General features: G+C 56.3%; 2 protein-coding genes across 11 annotated transcripts in view; one reads left to right on the top strand and one right to left on the bottom strand.

The window, feature by feature from the left end:
- The first annotated feature begins 630 nt into the window (after positions 1–630).
- CASKIN2 (CASK interacting protein 2) lies at positions 631–13,761 on the top strand. 2 transcript variants are annotated; one of them, XM_080923266.1, is made up of 20 exons: positions 631–747; positions 1,878–2,373; positions 6,335–6,386; positions 6,883–6,980; positions 7,290–7,435; positions 7,519–7,614; positions 7,715–7,845; positions 8,721–8,829; positions 9,125–9,233; positions 9,359–9,453; positions 9,856–10,117; positions 10,225–10,346; positions 10,431–10,491; positions 10,611–10,699; positions 10,804–10,914; positions 10,993–11,094; positions 11,211–11,349; positions 11,497–12,969; positions 13,053–13,275; positions 13,625–13,761. In XM_080923266.1, the coding sequence occupies exons 2-20, from the start codon at positions 2,280–2,282 to the stop codon at positions 13,713–13,715; spliced, it is 3,603 nt and encodes a 1,200-aa protein (XP_080779392.1). In that variant the 5' UTR covers positions 631–747; positions 1,878–2,279; the 3' UTR covers positions 13,716–13,761. The 2 variants fall into 2 exon arrangements, with proteins under 2 accessions (XP_080779392.1, XP_080779393.1); XM_080923267.1 differs by lacking the exons at positions 631–747; positions 1,878–2,373 and adding an exon at positions 6,171–6,235.
- Positions 13,729–17,415, bottom strand: part of TMEM94 (transmembrane protein 94) — a 33,848-nt gene continuing 30,161 nt past the window's right edge. For 7 of the 9 annotated variants that reach the window (XM_080923257.1, XM_080923260.1, XM_080923261.1 and 4 more), the window contains 8 exons: positions 17,336–17,413; positions 17,006–17,091; positions 16,689–16,770; positions 16,254–16,402; positions 16,078–16,172; positions 15,885–15,978; positions 15,562–15,732; positions 15,169–15,305 (listed from right to left, as the gene is read on the bottom strand). In XM_080923257.1, the coding sequence (XP_080779383.1) occupies positions 15,233–15,305; positions 15,562–15,732; positions 15,885–15,978; positions 16,078–16,172; positions 16,254–16,402; positions 16,689–16,770; positions 17,006–17,091; positions 17,336–17,413 (828 nt within the window). In that variant the 3' untranslated portion in view covers positions 15,169–15,232. Of the gene's footprint in view, positions 15,306–15,561; positions 15,733–15,884; positions 15,979–16,077; positions 16,173–16,253; positions 16,403–16,688; positions 16,771–17,005; positions 17,092–17,335; positions 17,414–17,415 lie in introns of all 9 variants that reach the window. The other 2 variants (XM_080923264.1, XM_080923265.1) reach the window with 1 other exon arrangement.

Genomic DNA, 17,415 nt, shown 5'->3' with positions numbered 1-17,415 from the left:
AAAAAAAATCCCTTCTGAGGTGCTCGGAAGCAGGGGTTCAAAGGCCAGGGGTGGGAGCGCTGTCCGGCTCATGCTGGTGCTGAATCGCCACCCCAGCCTCCGAAAGCACCTCCTCGAGGTTGGGGTCCTCACCGTGACATCGTGGGTCGCTCTGATGTTCACCACTAGGTGGCACCGTTGCTCCAGCCAGCAGCTATGGGTCTCTGAGCGCGGTCGAAGGTCGCTGCGGGCAACCCGGGAAAGGATGGGGCAAAAAGGAAGTGATTCCCCGCCCCTAGTGGGGGTCTTCAGGTTCAACTGCCAAAACATCCCATTTTCTCTCCTATACATTCACACCTCATCTTTTGGTCTAGACCAAAGCCCAGCTCTCTCAAGATCCCCAGACAGGACACAGCAGCACGAAGCCTCATTCACCTCCCCCCTTTCACCCGCCACTTTGCAGCTTCACCTGCGCGCATGCGCTGATCCAACCAGTGGCTCAGATCTGGACTGGCTGGCGAGGGCGGGGCCTAATGAACATGGGGCGTGCACCAGGGCGCTGATTGACAATCCAACTGTGCGGCCCGGACGGTCCCCAGCTCCCGATCCGGCGGGAGGGAGGGGGGAGGGGCGGGATTTCCTGCGGGAGGCGCCGAGCCGGCCCTGGAAAGGAGGAGAAAGGGGTTGAGGGGGACAGTGGAAGCCAGAGTCCAGAGTGCCTGGGACTGAGCACAGCCAGCCGGACCCCCAGCAGGGCGGCCGGGAGAGGTGAGACTGCGGGGTCCGGGCCAGGGTTCAAAAACCTTGAGAGCAGACACAAACTAACTTTTCTTGTCCGATCGGCGGGCTCCTCCATCTCTCTGCTCCTTCCGCCTTCCTCGAGCCCCCCTTTTCGTTCTCCTCTATCTATGCTTCGGACTCCGGACTCTCCGGGTCCCTCTTGCCGCTTTGTTCCCGGGGCCGGCCGTGGCTGGGCTTAGCTGCGGGGAGCTGCGCGGCGCTAGAGGGGCATTCCGAGGGGCGGGGGAGCCGGCCGACCCCAGGCACTGCCTGGAGCACTCTCTCCCGGTGCGGGTCGCGGGCTTTGAGGGGGAGTGCCCTCCGGCTTGGACTTGGAACTTAGGAGGAATGAGTGGTTCCCCACCTGGGCCCCAGGCCTGCACGAGTCTCATACCACAAGATTCTGGCAACAAAATCACCGCCACTGAGAAAACTGAATCACCGTCACTGAGAAAAAGGTTTTGTGCGGGAAGTTGGGGTTTTAGGTTTTAGTTTGGGAGGTAGCTGGCTAGCCTGTCCTGGATCTCTCTCTATCCAGCTGCTCTCTCACTGCACAGAAGCAGAGAGGAAGGGTTATTAGCAACAGGTGCTGTAGAGCTATCCTACCCAACAGGTAGATTTCCCCAGAAAGTGAGGGACATAAGCACCCAGCCCATAAGTACCCTCTAGGTACCTCATAGTGAGAAGTGTGTCCTGCAGACACCTTGGACAGGGAGTGACCCCTGCCATCTGCCTGCGCCACTCTTTCAGGCCCTACCTCTTGGCCCCGCCTGTTGTCTGTGGGTGTCAGAGCCTGGGGCTGTGGAGAATGGGCTGCTGGCCCTGCCTACCCCAGTGTCTCCTGCTGCCAGGGCCCCTCCTGCTCAAGGTTGAGGTGCTGCCCAGTGCCATGGGGCATAGGCAACCCAGCCTCTTCCTCCTTGACTGCCATCCCTCTCCTCTTTGCCTGTATCTATTCCTCTCAAGTACAGCAACTTTCACCCCTCCCTGAGTGGCTTAGACCTTCCACGACTCCTAGGGTGTCTAGGGTGGTTTGGGGCTCCCTAGAGGTTCCATCTTGCTCATCTGGTTCCTGGCCGTAACCCAGCTTTTCAGCAGAGGACATGTACCTTTTCCAGACCCCCAGGATTTGTCCATGGCTGCTGCCTCATGCCAGAAGGAATGCTGACTGCTCTCTGGGTGGACATTGGTGCTTCTGAACTAACCCAGGAAGACTGGCGGGCCCCAGTCCCAGCCCAGTTCAGGGCTGTCGGAAGCTGCAGGCTGATCTCAGTCCAGATTTCCACACAGCCTCCACCCCACCAGGGACCGGCTTTCCTGCCTGTGGTGGCAGCTCCCAGAGCACCTTGAGGGACTATATCTCCGCCTGACAAGGAGCCTATTGCCTGAGACACCAGTCTTGTTCCTCCAAGACCAAGAGTCCTCCAAAGCATTGAGGCATGGCGAACTGACACTTGACTGGGCCGGTCCCCTTGTTTCTTCCTGAACGCTGAAGTCCAGAGCCTGGCCCGGTCGTCAGAATGGGTCGTGAACAGGACCTTATCCTTGCTGTCAAGAATGGAGACGTGACCTGCGTGCAGAAACTGGTGGCTAAAGTGAAGGCTGCAAAAACAAGTGAGTCCTCAGTGGGGTGGCCATCTAGCTGAGGGCCTGGGCCTTCTGAGTACTGAGGTGACAGAGAGAGGCTGGGGGGAGGTGGACGCGGAGGCTCACTTTGATTTGCAGGCTTGAGGAAGAAGGACTGTCCTGTTGTAGACAAGAAGTGCTTCTGTATAAGAGAGCCAGGGAGAAAAAAGGGTCCCTTCTAGCTCTGTGTTTCCAGGCAAGTCACTTAACAGCTCTGAGTCACAGAGCCCTTGCCTACAAAGTGACCACATTGAAACACATTCAGCTTCTGCTTTTATTGTTTGCCAGGCTCTCTGTCCTAAGCTCTGGACCAGAGCAGAGAGCAAAGCCAACCAATGCAATAGCCCCGGAGGTTGCCTGTCAGGAGGCAGATTTGCGGATGGGTCGGGACAGTGCGTGACCACCCCCAGTCCCATCCACATACTCGCTTCCCTGTACTTAAGCCTGCACTTTGTGAGGATATCTGTAAAACCTCCTTTGAAGCAGTGGTTGAGTTTCTGGTGGTGGTGGTTGGTTTGGGGTTCTCCGAGGCTTAGAACCCCAGATCTCGCTCTTGCTGCACAAGTTGCTTTACCATTGCTGGTGGCATAGCCCCTGTTTCCCAGGAAATCTCTACACTTCGACTGTTAACTAAAGCCCTTTTCTCCCCAATTCATATTCTTGCATTCCTTGGGAGGTTGTAGCTAAAGCTAATTTTCTAGAGGTTTCCGCAGCCTGAGGACTGTATCCCTGATAGGACAGTCAGGGCTGGAGGCATAGATGGCTACTTAGCCCCATCTCTTAGGACCCTCTGTGGTAAGAGGACCTCTCACACCCACTCCAGGAAAATAAACCTCTGGACTCAAGGGCAAGCTCCCTGGGCTCTTCTAGACCTTGAAGCTGTCTTCTCCAGGTCTAAAATCAGCAGGTGGTTCTTTCAGCTCCTCTGGGGATAAAGAAAGCGTTCCCCAAGGAGAGGGTCTCCTTTTGAGCATTGGTACTTTAACTCCAAGACACACCTGGGTCTTGTACACAGGACTCCCCAGGCTACTTGGAGACATCTTATCCCCACCCACACCTTAGTGTGCCGGTGCCAAAAGGAAAGACGTTAATGGCGTGCACCCACCTGCACAGCAGGGTGGAGACCCAGGCATGAGGTGGAGCTGGGCTCCTAGGTCCTTGTGTCCTAGAGAAGTGAATGAGGGCGAGCCAGATAGAAGGAAGGTACTGAGGCGGTCGCCAGGAAAGGGCCCGATGGTCTAAGTGTAAGCCACCCTCCTCCCCCTCACCTCTCTGTTGCTTTTGGCCACCTGCCCGGTGGGGCCTTGGTCACACTGCTGCTGGCCTCACAGCCCTGGCTGCCTCAGAGAGTGAGGCCCACTGGAGGGTAGGAGGGGTTGGCTGATGGCGGGAACCTCACAGCTAGGTGCGTAGGCTCCAGAAAAGGACTAATATGTCCAGTGGTGAAGTCTCTCGGGAGATCAAGTTTATTCCCTCAGTCCAAGGTGGGACTCATAGCATACAGGTGGACACTGGGTGAGAGGCCTAAGCCTTCTTAGGAAATGCCCGCACTGTACCTCCTTTCTTTGTCCTCTTTGAGAAGCCAGAAAGGCTGGTGACAAGGACAAGGTCCCAGGTGACCTTTGTAAACCTTGGAGTTTATGAAATATTGCAACCCCTTGCTTCCTGTCAGATCCATTATGAAGATAAAGAAAGTGACACTCAGAGGTTAGTGACTTGCCCAAGGTCACACAGCCGTCGTCGGGTCAGTTGAGAAATAAACCCTTGCGTCCTCCTCTGGGTTCCCATGGTAACCTCCACCGGTTTCTGTTCGTATCAGAACATCCAGGGGTCGTTCGAGAAGCATAGAGTCCCCGAAATTAAAACTATGAGAGTCTGGAGCTCCGTGGATGATCTCAGAGAGGAATGGAGGGGCCTGTGCACCATTGAAAGGGAGGCATTGGGGTGCCTGTTTTTTCCTCTTGCTGTGCTGACTGGAAGCCTCTAGCTGATGCTTCTTTCCTTTGGCCTCCTGATAATCCAGACCACATACTCCCCCTCCCCGGTCCTCTTCATGAGCTGGCGCCTGGGAGGGGTGCCTAGGAGGGGTTGCCATGGGCCTTGCCCCTTCCCTCTGCCCCTCCCCATCCATCTCCTCTTTCTGAGGTCTCCTTCCTTGGCCAGAGGAAATGGATGGGCTGAGGTGACCAGCTGAACTCACATCCTTTGCTTGGGCCTGTGACAGGGGTGATCCTTCCAGCCCCAGAACCCAGCTGGGGAAGAAGGTTAGGCCACAGCGGAAGCTCCTGGAGCCCCTGCCAGGAACCCGGACCCTCCGCCCTCCCTCCCACCAGGGCCCCCCAGCCTAGTTTCTGGGCCTCTCCTCTACCACCTTTCCGGCTATTGTTCTGGAAAGAACAGAGCCACCTATCTTGCCCTGCCCCTGTTCCTGTGCTCCTCTTGTCAGATTGTCAACCCCTCCCTAGAGAGGACACAGCCAGCCACCCAGCTGCCCCATCCCAGACTCTCCCAAGTGGACAGCCCAGCGAAGGGAAGGCTCCCTGCCGGACAATGGTTCTCTTCTCTTGGGACCTTGCTGTCTGCACTGAGGCTTAGAGAGGCACCTTGGTGGCCAAGGTCATGCAGCCCAGGAAAGGCAAAACAGCCTCTGAACCGTGAACTTCCTGCTTCTGTAGCTCCAGCCCCACCCCCAACCCCCTCAAAATGGTTCAGTGTTACAAGAACTGTCAGAGGGGATGAGGGGGAGGCTGAGAGTTCCATGTTTTCCTCCCAGCAGCCCCCCTCCCACACACACACACACACACACACACACACACACACACATTCCCTCCACTGCCCCACCTCTTCTGTATTTACCTGTTAAATGTGGAGTCTGTCAGCTCCACCCATCAGTCTTCCCCCTCCCTGTCCCTTGCTTCCCACCCTGATGGAATGAGGCTGTGTCTTTTCCCAGGCTGCTGGGGTATTTGGGGGCCCACCAGGGCCTGGGGGGCAGGCCTGGACCAGCATGTTTGGCACCCTGCCCAGCCTGGGCTGAGCTAGGCGCCCTCCTTCCCGGCAGGGTGGGTTCCAGCAGGAGGCAGGGGCGGCTTGTAACAAGGCTTCTCCTTTCTCAACACCTCAAGGACCTCCCGACATGGTCAGACTGCTACTGGGCTCCCACCCATATGTATCTTGTCCCAAGGAAGTGTTCACTGCTTCTCTAGTGAAGTCTGAATAGCCCAGTCAGAGCCTGTGGGTATCAAGTCAGCAGGTGGGCTAACGGAAATCCCAGGAGACAGTTTGGGTATGGCACCTCAGTGTAAGGGGTGCCCAGTGGTTATGGTTGCCATTCCATGTTCACAAGGGACAGACCCTGTCCTGGCAACTTCTAGGGGGCAGATCCTGTGGTCAGCCTGTTTTCGAGGAGGAGACAAAAGTCCTGTAGGTCAGATGATCTGCGCAAATTGGTAGGGCTGGCAGATGGAGCCGGGGCCAGTGTCAGTATATCCAATATGGCTTTGCCCACCAGGTCCAGCTGAGGGAATCTCAGAGCCTTGTCAACCTTCTCTCTGCCCTTGGATACTTAAGCTCCCACCCTGCTTTGCATGTCTGTTCCCCTTGGCCCAATTGGACAATATGACTCCCATTCAGGCAGGAATGCCAACCATGCACCCCGTGGGCCTGTCCTATTGAAGGCATGTCAGGCCGATACCCATTCCCGCCCCCTTTGGCTCTATAAACAAGCTGGGCAGGGGCTTTGGGGGAGGCAGGCCACTGCTGCAGTGGCTTCATGTGCTCCGTGCCCTCCAGCTGTAGGAACAGAACCTGTCAGGGGCCATGGGGCAGGTGCTTTTCTGTGCACCGAAAGGTTGGTTGGGGCCTTGGAGGTGGAGTGGGGTGCCAGGTGAGGGAATGAACAGGGCAGTTGGTGGCATGTGCCCTGATGTCCCCTACCCTGTCTCCACAGAGCTCCTTGGTTCCACCAAGAGACTCAACATCAACTACCAGGATGCTGACGGGTATGTGCTGCTTGGGAAGGAGTGAAGTCCTGGGGAGGGGTAAACAGAAAGGCCCCGGGCTCCACACTGTGCTCTCTTTTAGTAGGTCCTCCAAGTGTGTTTGCCTAAAACTCTGGGTCCTGCCTGTGTAGGGCCAGAGGGAGGGGGTCCTGCCCACCCACCCACCTGCCTGTGGAGTTAGCCCTGAGCAAGAGAAGGGGCCGGGCCCCCTTGGGTCAGATTCTTCCTGGGCCCCTTTCCTCCCTGGAGGGTAGGAACCCTCGGGCTTCTGCTCCCACGGCCCCCTCCTCTGGGCAGGCTGGGTGGGGGATGCTAGACAAATGAGCCTCTCAGCCAAGACACTGAGTCCTTTCATGCTGTGGTCCGGCTGCTGTGCGCGCTCCCACGGCAGGGCTGGCAGGCATGGGGGGGGGGACTCATCACTGCTGGCCCCCAAAATGAGTTTGGGGGTGGAAGACTACTCATTGATACCCCTATTTTGCGTCCCCCATGCTAGATTCTCTGCTCTCCACCATGCGGCCTTGGGGGGCAGCCTGGAACTCATAGCCTTACTGCTGGAGGCTCAAGCCACTGTGGACATCAAGGACAGCAATGGTGAGAGCCCAGTGTATCAGTGGGGAAGGTAGGGCCCCTACTGAGGCCCTTGTGACCAGAAATCCTTCCCTGGATATATAATCTAATAAGTTAGAATATACTTATGGGTGCTCCGGTTGCTTCTCGAGACTGTGTAGTTCAGATTTCCCGTTGTCTAGACAAGGATGCTCAAAGAGTTTTTAGCACCATCTTGGGGGGCGGGGGTGGACACAGTGAGAACTCTGACTTTCTGACCCAACCGGGATGAAGTTAGTACCGTTCGCCATGTAGATCCCCGTGACCTCTCTCAGAACTTCTTCCTCCCGTCAGGCATGCGTCCCCTACACTACGCGGCCTGGCAGGGCCGGCTGGAGCCCGTGAGACTTCTGCTTAGGGCTTCCGCGGCCGTCAATGCTGCCTCGCTGGACGGTCAGATCCCCCTGCACCTAGCTGCACAGTACGGGCATTATGAGGTGGTAAGTGAACCAGCCTGAGGGGCTGGGGGCCCGAGGAGCCGGGGCGTGGCTGGCAGGCTCCCTTACTTGGCTCTCCCCCCCAGTCAGAGATGCTTCTCCAACACCAGTCTAACCCATGCCTCGTCAACAAGTTGAAGAAGACACCCCTAGACCTAGCCTGTGAATTTGGGCGGCTCAAGGTGAGGCCTACAGCCCCACAGGGTGCTGGATGCTAGGTGCTGGGTGCTAGATTCTGTTCGGTCTCAGGAGGAACCTCTAACTGGGTGCTGCGTACTGTAGGTGGCCCAGCTGCTTCTGAACAGCCACTTATGTGTGGCATTGCTCGAGGGAGAGGCAAAGGACCCATGTGACCCCAACTACACCACACCCCTGCACTTGGCTGCCAAGAATGGCCACAGAGAAGTCATCAGGTACCCCGATGGGCCTACCCACTGCCTCAGCCTCCTCCTGCAGGACCATTAGATTCTAATCAGCACCTCCTTGCTGCTTTTGAAGAAATAATGCATATGTTCTGTGGCGGGGCTGTTGTCCCCGGGAGTGATGCATCTGTTGGGGGTGCTCGTGAGTGACGCATGTGTTCTGTGGTAGGGTGTATGTGCATTTGAGCGATGCATGTGTTCTGTGTGTAGAGCATATGTGCATGTGAGTGATGTATGTATCTGGAGGGGTATGTGCACATGAGTGATACATGTGTTCTATGGAAGTTGTGTGCATGTGAGTGATGCATGTGTTCTGGGGGGTTATGTGCATGTGAATGATACATGTGTTCTGTGGGGGGTATGTGCACACGAGTGATTGAGTGATACATGTGTTCTGAGGGTATGTGCACATGAGTGATACATGTGTTCTATGGAAGTTGTGTGCATGTGAGTGATGCATGTGTTCTGTGGGGAGTATGTACATGTGAGTGATACATGTGTTCTATGGAAGTTGTGTGCATGTGAGTGATGCATGTGTTCTGTGGGGAGTATGTACATGTGAGTGATACATGTGTTCTATGGAAGTTGTGTGCACGTGAGTGATGCATGTGTTCTGGGGGTATGTGCACATGAGTGATACGTACAAGTGTTGGGACTGGTGTGTGTGCCTGAGCGCAGTTCCCTGCAGAGGCAGTAGAGCTGGAGATGTGGCTGTGAGCTGCTGGGGGTTGAACTGGGGCTCTGAGAGCAGCACACTCAGGTCCACTGCTGCCGTTTCATTCTTGCTTTCAGGGTCCCAGTCCCCACTCCGCTCACTGCCCGCTTCTTCCCCTAACCCTCCACCTCACAACTCCCGCCCTCCGCAGGCAGCTCTTGAAAGCTGGTATTGAGATCAATCGCCAGACCAAGACAGGCACTGCGCTTCACGAGGCTGCACTTTACGGCAAGACCGAGGTGGTGCGGCTGCTCCTGGAGGTGGGTGTGGGCACAAAGGGCCCACTGTTACATGCTGAGGGCAACGTGGAAGGCCATGGTGTTCTGTGGGTCTCACTTGTTCTGCATGGTGCTAAGGGCTTATGGCTGGAGTGCAGACCTGTCTGGCTTAGACAGAAAAGTCTGCCTCTTACTAGTTCATTCTTGACCTGATGTCTGAAACTTGATGCTTCTCATCTCTGAGGCCTGAAAGCATCTGCCTGGGCTGTAGGGAGGACTGAGGAGAAATGCCAAGCAAAACGCTTGGGACACACCTCTGTGCTGCTGTGTACTCCAGGGAGGCGTGGACGTGAATATCCGGAACACATATAACCAGACGGCGCTGGACATAGTGAACCAGTTCACCACCTCCCAGGCCAGCCGGGAGATCAAGCAGCTACTCCGGGGTGAGTGGGAAGAAGACCTAGCCAGGGGCTGGCAGAGACACCTTTCCAGTAGATCCCAGAGCGTGGCGGAGAGTCAGCTGAGGCGTTCACATTCCATAACTGACATCTGCTCATCCTGTTCTCAGAGGCTTCAGGGATCTTGAAGGTCCGAGCGCTTAAGGATTTCTGGAATCTTCATGACCCAACGGCTCTCAACGTCCGAGCAGGAGATATCATCACGGTGAGAGGCCCACACAGACATTCCTTTAGAAGACAAGCAGTTGCAATGACTTATTTGGGCATAATAGTCTTGCATACATCTCATTCTTTTCCAACTCGAGGGTTCATAGGTTTTATTAGGTTTTTCTTTGTTTTTTTTTTTTAAAGCATAACAAAGTTGAGGCTTAGAGAAATTAAACTGAGTTGCCGGGTCACATACCAGCGAACAGTAGAGACTAGAGCATCCTCTGTATGCCCTGTAGTGCACGGAGACTGGGCTGGCATTGGTGGCCGAACTTGGATAGAAGTATGCTTCGTGGACTAGAGGTGGACCAGCCCTGCTGGACTGTTACTACAGAGACAGTCACGGCCACTTGCTAGATATAACAAGTGACTGTCCTTTCTGCCCCTGCCGTTACAACAGGTGCTTGAACAGCATCCAGATGGCCGCTGGAAGGGCCACATCCATGAGAGCCAAAGGGGCACAGACCGTGTCGGCTACTTCCCCCCGGGCATCGTTGAGGTGGTCAGCAAGCGGGTGGGCATACCGGTGACCCGTCTCCCCTCCGCCCCCACCCTGCTGCGACCAAGCTTCTCCCGAATATCACAGCCCTCGGCTGATGGTCCCCTGCCATCTCTCACCTACGGCCAGCTTCCTCGGGTGGGCCTCAGCCCAGACAGCCCAGGTACGTCATCCCAGAAGGCACCATGGGGCACTGGGTGCTGGCAAGTTTCCAGTCAGCTGTTAGCAGTGCCAACTCTGATCTTTGTGCTTCTGCCCCTCCCCCCGCAGCAGGTGACAGGAATAGCGTGGGCAGCGAGGGTAGTGTGGGCAGCATCCGCAGCGCTGGCAGCGGGCAGAGCTCTGAAGGCACTAATGGTCATGGCACTGGCCTCCTGATCGAGAATGCTCAGGTAGGAGGGGGATACCTGGGCCTGCTTGGGGCCTGCCTACTGCCAGTTTTCTATGAGCTGAGTAGGTTCTTTTTCTGTCTCTAGCCACTACCCTCTGCCAGTGAGAACCAGGTACTGCCAGGCCTACATGCCCCATCCCCAGCAGGTGAGAAGGGTAAATGACATCGGCTTGGTCAGTACAGGTGGGGATGGTGGCCGTGAGGGCTTGCCCCCGTCCATCTCTCCTCCAACCACGTCTGATACCATTTGTCTCCCTCTTTGCAGACAACCTGAGCCACCGCCCTCTGGCCAGTTACCGCTCTAGGGAGATCTTCACTCAAGATGTGAGACCAGAGCAGCTGCTGGAAGGCAAGGTGAGGTCTCCAAGGGATGTACACGGCAGGCCTTGGCCCAAAGTGGAGGGCTTTCGTCTCCACTGAGACCTCGTGTCTCCATCCCACCTCTCTCCCTGCCCCAGGACGCACAGGCCATCCATAACTGGTTAAGTGAATTCCAGCTAGAGGGCTACACTGCCCACTTCCTGCAGGCTGGCTATGATGTGCCAACCATCAGTCGGATGACACCTGAGGTAGGTACTGCATCAGGGGAAGGGAAGGAAGGCCAAGCGGACAGAGGATGGCCCTGATGCCCGTGCCATATGTAACAGGATCTGACGGCCATCGGGGTCACCAAGCCTGGACACAGGAAGAAGATCGCCTCAGAGATTGCCCAGCTTAGCATCGCTGAGTGGCTTCCCAACTATATCCCGGTGAGCCGGTGTCCAGGATGGGGCCTCTGACTCTCCCTCGGGACTGTGGCTTTCGGAGGCGGGATGCTTCCTTTCCAGCACGGGGCAAACCTGGTTTGACGGTGGCGCTCTTCCAGGTGGACTTGTTGGAGTGGCTGTGTGCCCTGGGGCTGCCACAGTACCACAAGCAGCTGGTGAGCAGCGGTTATGACTCTATGGGGCTGGTGGCCGATCTCACCTGGGAGGAGCTGCAGGAGATAGGCGTGAACAAGCTGGGTGAGGATTACTTTCAGGCCCCCTGGCTGCTCCTGACTCCAGATACCTCTAGCCTCTCTGAGAGAAGAGAAAAAGGAGTCTATCCAGGGCAGACGGATGACCCGTCCTAGACCCGGCTAACCTCTCTGATTCTGTCCACCCTTCCAGGGCATCAGAAGAAGCTTATGTTGGGTGTGAAGCGGCTGGCAGAACTCCGGCGGGGCCTGTTGCATGGCGAAGCCCTAGGTGAAGGAGGACAGCGGATGACCAGGGGTCCGGAGCTGATGGCCATCGAAGGCCTGGAGAATGGGGAAGGTCCAGCTATGGCTGGCCCTCGCCTCCTTACCTTTCAGGGCAGTGAGCTGAGCCCAGAGCTACAGGCAGCCATGGCAGGGGGTGGTCCAGAACCACTACCCCTGCCCCCTGCCCGTTCTCCTAGCCAGGAGAGCATTGGCGCACGTTCACGGGGATCTGGTCACTCACAGGAACAGCCTGTTTCCCAGCCCAGTGTTGGGGACCCCAGTGCCCCCCAGGAGAGAAACCTTCCAGAGGGTACAGAGCGCCCCTTTAAGCCTTGTTCCCCACTCCCTGGTCAAGGACCTGCCCCTTATGTCTTTATGTGCCCACAGAGCTTACCCTCTAGCCCAGCCCCAGCACCACCTCCTGGTGTTCCCCGGGCCTTCTCCTACTTGGCCGGCTCTCCTGCCGCTCCTCCAGACCCACCTCGACCGAAACGCCGGTCTCACAGCCTGAGCCGCCCTGGCCCTGCTGAGGGGGAAGCTGAAGGGGAGGCTGAAGGGCCAGTGGGCAGTGCCTTGGGCAGTTATGCCACACTTACTCGAAGACCAGGACGCAGCACCCTTACCCGGACTAGTCCTAACCTGACCCCAACTCGAGGGACTCCCCGAAGCCAGTCCTTTGCCCTCTGTGCCCGTCGTAAAGGTCCCCCACCCCCACCCCCAAAGCGCCTCAGTTCTGTCTCTGGCCCCACTGAGCCGACTTCACTAGATGGAACCCCAGGGCCCAAGGAAGGGACTGCAGGTCCCCGGAGGAGAACACTGAGTGAACCAACTGGACCCTCAGAGTCCCCTGGTCCTTCTGCACCAACTGGCCCTGTGTCGGACACAGAAGAGGAACCTGGCCCTGAGGGAACACCCCCATCTCGGGGCAGCTCAGGGGAAGGGTTGCCATTCGCAGAGGAGGGGAACCTGACTATCAAGCAGCGGCCGAAGCCAGCTGGTCCCCCCGCCCGTGAGACACCTGTGCCCCCTGGCCTTGACTTCAACCTCACAGAGTCAGATACTGTCAAACGCAGGCCCAAATGCAAGGAGAGAGAGCCACTACAGACTGCACTGTTGGCCTTTGGGGTAGTGGGCAGTGACACCCCTAGTCCCTCCACTCCCCCGTCCTCCCAGGCCCCGTGTGAATCTCCTTCAGCTTCCTCTAACCCTCCACGGTCAGAGCCTAGCAGCCTCCCATCTCAAGAAACTCCAGCCCCTTCTCTCAACCCCAAGACTCAGCCCCCTGGGAACCCGGGGCCCTGTGCCGCACCAGCTCTAGAAAACTCAACAGGCAGTAGGCCGAGTGTGGAGACGGAGCCTCCAGCTCCTCCTGCTGCCCTCCTCAAAGTGCCCGGAGCAGGTAAGAAGTTAGGCCTGCAGAAGAAAGGTGCTGTGGGCAGGGTCACACATACCACTTCTCATGGTAACCTTTTGTCTCTGAAGGAACGGCTCCCAAGCCTGTGTCTGTGGCCTGCACTCAGTTGGCATTTTCTGGCCCAAAGCTGGCTCCCCGGCTCGGCCCCCGCCCAGTACCCCCTCCGAGGCCTGAGAATACCGGGCCTGTGTGTCCAGGTCGGGCCCAACAGAGACTGGAGCAGACCAGCTCATCCTTGGAAGCCGCACTGAGGGCAGCTGAGAAGAGCATTGGCACTGAGGAGCGAGACGGGTAAGCTGGGAGACGGGAGGGGAGATGGTGGGGGAGGAGGGAGAGAAGGCTGTGCTTGGGAGCACTGGAAGGAGATACTGCGCAAAGCATCTTGAGCTATGGAGGCCTCAGTGGGACCTAGGTTTTAGAGCAGCCTATGGAGACAACTGGTGACTGTCACAGGCACATTGATTTGGGTAACTCCTTGTCCCTGAGCCTCTGAGCTCATCTGTAAGGGAAGGACAGTAAGCCCCACCGCTGGGAGGTTGTCAACAGTAAGATATGAGGCACACAGTGTTTGACAGGAGACGGGAGTGCAGCGGGCTGCGGACCTACTCGCCCATCTCAAGGTTTCTTTCCCTTGACGTAGCCCCACAGGGACGTCTACGAAGCACATTCTGGACGACATTAGCACCATGTTTGATGCCCTGGCTGACCAGCTGGATGCCATGCTGGACTGAGCGGAACGTGGCCTGACTCTCCCTCCTTCCGCAGCAGAGGCCTCCTATGGCTCCAGGCAGTGGCTGGCAGTCCCAGAGAGGCTAAGGACTTGTCAGAACCTGACTGAAGGGCCTCCGCTGTGTGGGAGGAAAGCCTTCCGTGTGCAGCCAACTGCACAGCCATGGCCCCTGAACAGGGACCCTTGTAGAGAGCATTCTCCTCTAGGAGGAGGTGGTGACAGGAATTTGGGGGGTGTGCCTCCTTGCCCTTTCTAAAGTTCTTGTGGTCTGGGAATTTGTCTGGCTACCCACTGGGTTATCCTAGGGCTCTGTGCTTGGCCAGTCCCCTCCATGCAAGTGTCCATAGGTCATGTAAATACGCAGTAGGGGCGTGCCTTCCTGCCGGTGGCCTTATCTTCTGCTCCTGTCTGGCCATCCCACGCTGGGAGGCAGTGCTGGCCAGGATCAGGGGCAGTGAGAGTAACAGATCCAGTGTCCAGACTCTTATAAATGTACATATTTTTGAAGCAGAGAGAAAGGCATATATTTTAAATGAAATTTATTCTGTCTATCAACTGCCTGAGAGGATGTAGTAGGGGAAGGCCTTCGGGCCACAGAAGAACCCACCTCCTGCTGGAGGACCCAGTTGGTCTAGCCTGGGCTCTGTAACTATTAACCTCTTCCCCCAACTAACACCAATGAAAGAGTCATTCCATGTGACTGGGCTGTGTTTGCATCTGTGGGCAGATCTCTAATCCAGGGATATCCCTTCGCCCAGACCTGGGGCTCTCATTGGTGGAGTGCCAAGGGCTACAGACTTAGGAGGGGAGCCTTCCCTGGCTGGCTTATGGATCCACCACAGGATGTTTTTTAAGCAATTTACAATTTTAATATAAACCAGTTGACACTCATTCCCCCCAAAGGCTCATTTTTCCAGTAAAAAAAAAAAGTTAAAAATGTCTCCCAAAACAAGGACAAGGGGCCACAGTGCCTGGCCAGGGTCCTCTGGATGACTATGGTTAGCTGATAAGGGGCCCCAGGTGAGGTGGAGCATTCCCATCTTCAAGGTTAGAGGAAAGGGAGGTAATTCAGACTGCAGCCAGGCCCTTTCCCAGGAAGATGGGATATGAGGCAGGAGAACACAGCGTCTTGTACGGCGGCAGCCATTGCTTTCCCAGCAAAGACTGAGAGGCTGCTGTAGGTGCAAGAGCAGAGGGTGCCAAGAGGAGACCCCTAAGAAGGGAACCCATGGGGGATGGGGACTAAGGATCCCTTTACCAAGGGCCTGAGGTTATACATTCAAGAGTGCCCCGGCAAGGCCAGGGGAGAGCCAAAGCAGTCTCTCAAACCATGGCTACAACCCGTTGGCTTCTTCATGAAAAGCCCCAGAGACAGGAAGACAGTAGTCTCCAGTGCCCACAGCTGAGTCTCCGATGCCGTGAGGCACTAGGACAAACCCTGAAACGTTTGTGATATCAGCTTCCCAGTAGGTCTGGCTCTAGCCCTGCTAGACGACTATGGCCGCCATGGCCAGTGGCTCAGAAAGGAGAGTTCATGCCCAGCTTAGTCTCAAACTGCAGCTTCTGGCGCTTCTGGTAGCGGACACGGACCCTGGTAAAATAGATGAAGACACAGTTGACTACTTGAAGGCTAAGGCAGGAGGATTATGAGATAAAGACCTATCTAGGTTACTTAGTAAAGAGTACCAGGGCTATAGCTGGGGCAGAGTTATTGTGGGAGCTGGCTCAGTCCAGTGCCAGGAAAACAAACAGGCTGGTGTACACCTTCAGACGAGAGGACTGAACAGGGTGCCAACACTGAGGTGACAGGTTCAGGGACAGACAGCCCAGTGGAGCTACAAGCTCACCGAATCTCATGTAGCTTTACGATCTCATTGGTGACAACCACAAGGACCAGGGACAGGCAGCCCAGGAGCCATGTTAGCAGGGGCACATCTTCTAGGCCAAAGTGGATTCGTGAGTCCCTGTGTGTCCATAGCTGCAGGTCCACCACTGTCTGGACCACCTGACCAAGCAGCCTATGGAAGGAAACAGCACTGTGTGACCCCAGAGTCCCCTTGCTTTCTTCTCTGCTTTCCCAATACTTCTAGTTGAAGGGGGCTGTCAGACTCATCTTCCTCCCACCTGTGACCCCAGCACTGCCCCACAGCCCCCATTGAACACTACTCACACCACAGGTACGGTCACCGCCCACCAGAGGTTTGTCAAAGGGCTCTTTCTCCACAGAGGCTTGGTGCGGTGTACATGGGTGATGGAGATAAAGACTAGAAAGAGTGGCCAATGGGGTGTCAAGGCTTCCCAAAGTCTTGCCTCCCACCTTGAGGCCTCCCCGTTCACAGCAGCCTGCATGATGCAGTCCTTACCAGTGTGCAAAACAATCAGGGCAGCTGTGAGCTTCTGAGCCGATAGCAACCCGTTGGCAAAATCCTCAAACCAGGCTGGAGCTCTGTCATCATTGCTGCCAAAGGAAGACAAAGGCTCGGCCTCCTGAGGGCCCACAGCCGGGCGGGGTGGTGAGGAGCAGATCCCTAAGACCCACCTGCAAAGCATGACTGAGGAGCAGTTGGTGAGGTTGCGGGCCCGGGCACTGTCACAGAAGCTCTGCAGTGTGAAGCCAAAGCAGATGAGGCACGAGCTGATGGTAAGGCTGAACTTGAGCAAGAAGCAGAGCAGGAAGTAGTGCTGTGTCTGTGGCGTACGAGAGGACAGTCATTCCTATGGTGGGTGGCCTTTCTGCTGGCTACAAGGCAGGCAGGCCTGGCCCCTGTTCATCTTTTCTAAATGTTTAGCAAGCCCAAATGGTCACGCATTGGTGGGGTGCGGGGGTTTGGGGGGGGATACAGCCCAGGGACCACATTCCCAGTAAGGCTCTTTCTCGGTTTTGGCCACCACCTCTCTAGATGCCTGACCTACTCCCAGCCACAATGCTCAGCCCCTCTGAGAAGCCCCAGTGACCAGGGCCTGCCTTGCTTACCTTCTTAGGGATGGACTGAAGGTTTTTGCCTGTTGCCATAGACATGATGGAGCTATGTGGTGGTTTCCCCAATAGAGAGATGCTGAAATTAAGTGTGGGTAAAGGGACAGTGGTTACTACCTGTCTTCCCAACTCTCAGAGGGAACGCCTACAGGCAATCTTGGCAGTGAGATAAAATCAAAGGGACCTTGCATCAGTGCCTCCTTGCGCCAGAGGTGAGCCCTGAGCCATCCTGCCAGAAAGCTCTGGGCTCCATGAGATGCCTACTGACACCCCAAGCTCACTAGCCAGACACAGAGGGGCTTCCGGCCTCTCACCTGAGCAGAGGGTAACAAAAGCAGGACAGCCATAAGATGTCTGTGGTACTCAGAAGCGGTGGCAGCTGGACCAGACAAGAAAGGAACTAAAGCAGGAAAGAAAATGTCACCAAATTTGTAGACCCCAAGGCTATCCACATTGCCCTGGCCCAACAGACTCAACATCTTGACCCAGACAGAGGACCAGGAACAAGAGGACACTTAAACAAGTTGGGTCATCTCAAAGGCTAAGGGTTACACAGGCTCCTGACTACACTGCACCCCCAGACTCCTCAGACTTGTCACTGTCCCTTATGAAGAGGGGCAGTGCCTGTACAGGCACTGGCTCACCTGAATGACCACGAGCGTCAGCTGGCACTGCAACAGGAAGAGGAAGCACTTACGGATACCATAGGTAGCATGCCGAGCCT

The sequence above is a fragment of the Micromys minutus genome (genome assembly GCF_963924665.1).
Source record: "Micromys minutus genome assembly, chromosome: 10".
Lineage (NCBI taxonomy): Eukaryota > Metazoa > Chordata > Mammalia > Rodentia > Muridae > Micromys > Micromys minutus.
This window is presented reverse-complemented; position numbering and strand designations above follow the sequence as displayed.

What these genes read in the sequence shown, in the direction of transcription:
- CASKIN2 (XM_080923266.1), top strand. Translation starts at nt 2,280, where the DNA reads ATGGGTCGTGAACAGGACCTTATCCTTGCTGTCAAGAATGGAGACGTG. An exon ending in AGTACGGGCATTATGAGGTG is followed by an intron (nt 7,436 to 7,518) that starts GTAAGTGAACCA and finishes TCTCCCCCCCAG; the next exon opens with TCAGAGATGCTTCTCCAACA. An exon ending in GATCAAGCAGCTACTCCGGG is followed by an intron (nt 9,234 to 9,358) that starts GTGAGTGGGAAG and finishes TCCTGTTCTCAG; the next exon opens with AGGCTTCAGGGATCTTGAAG.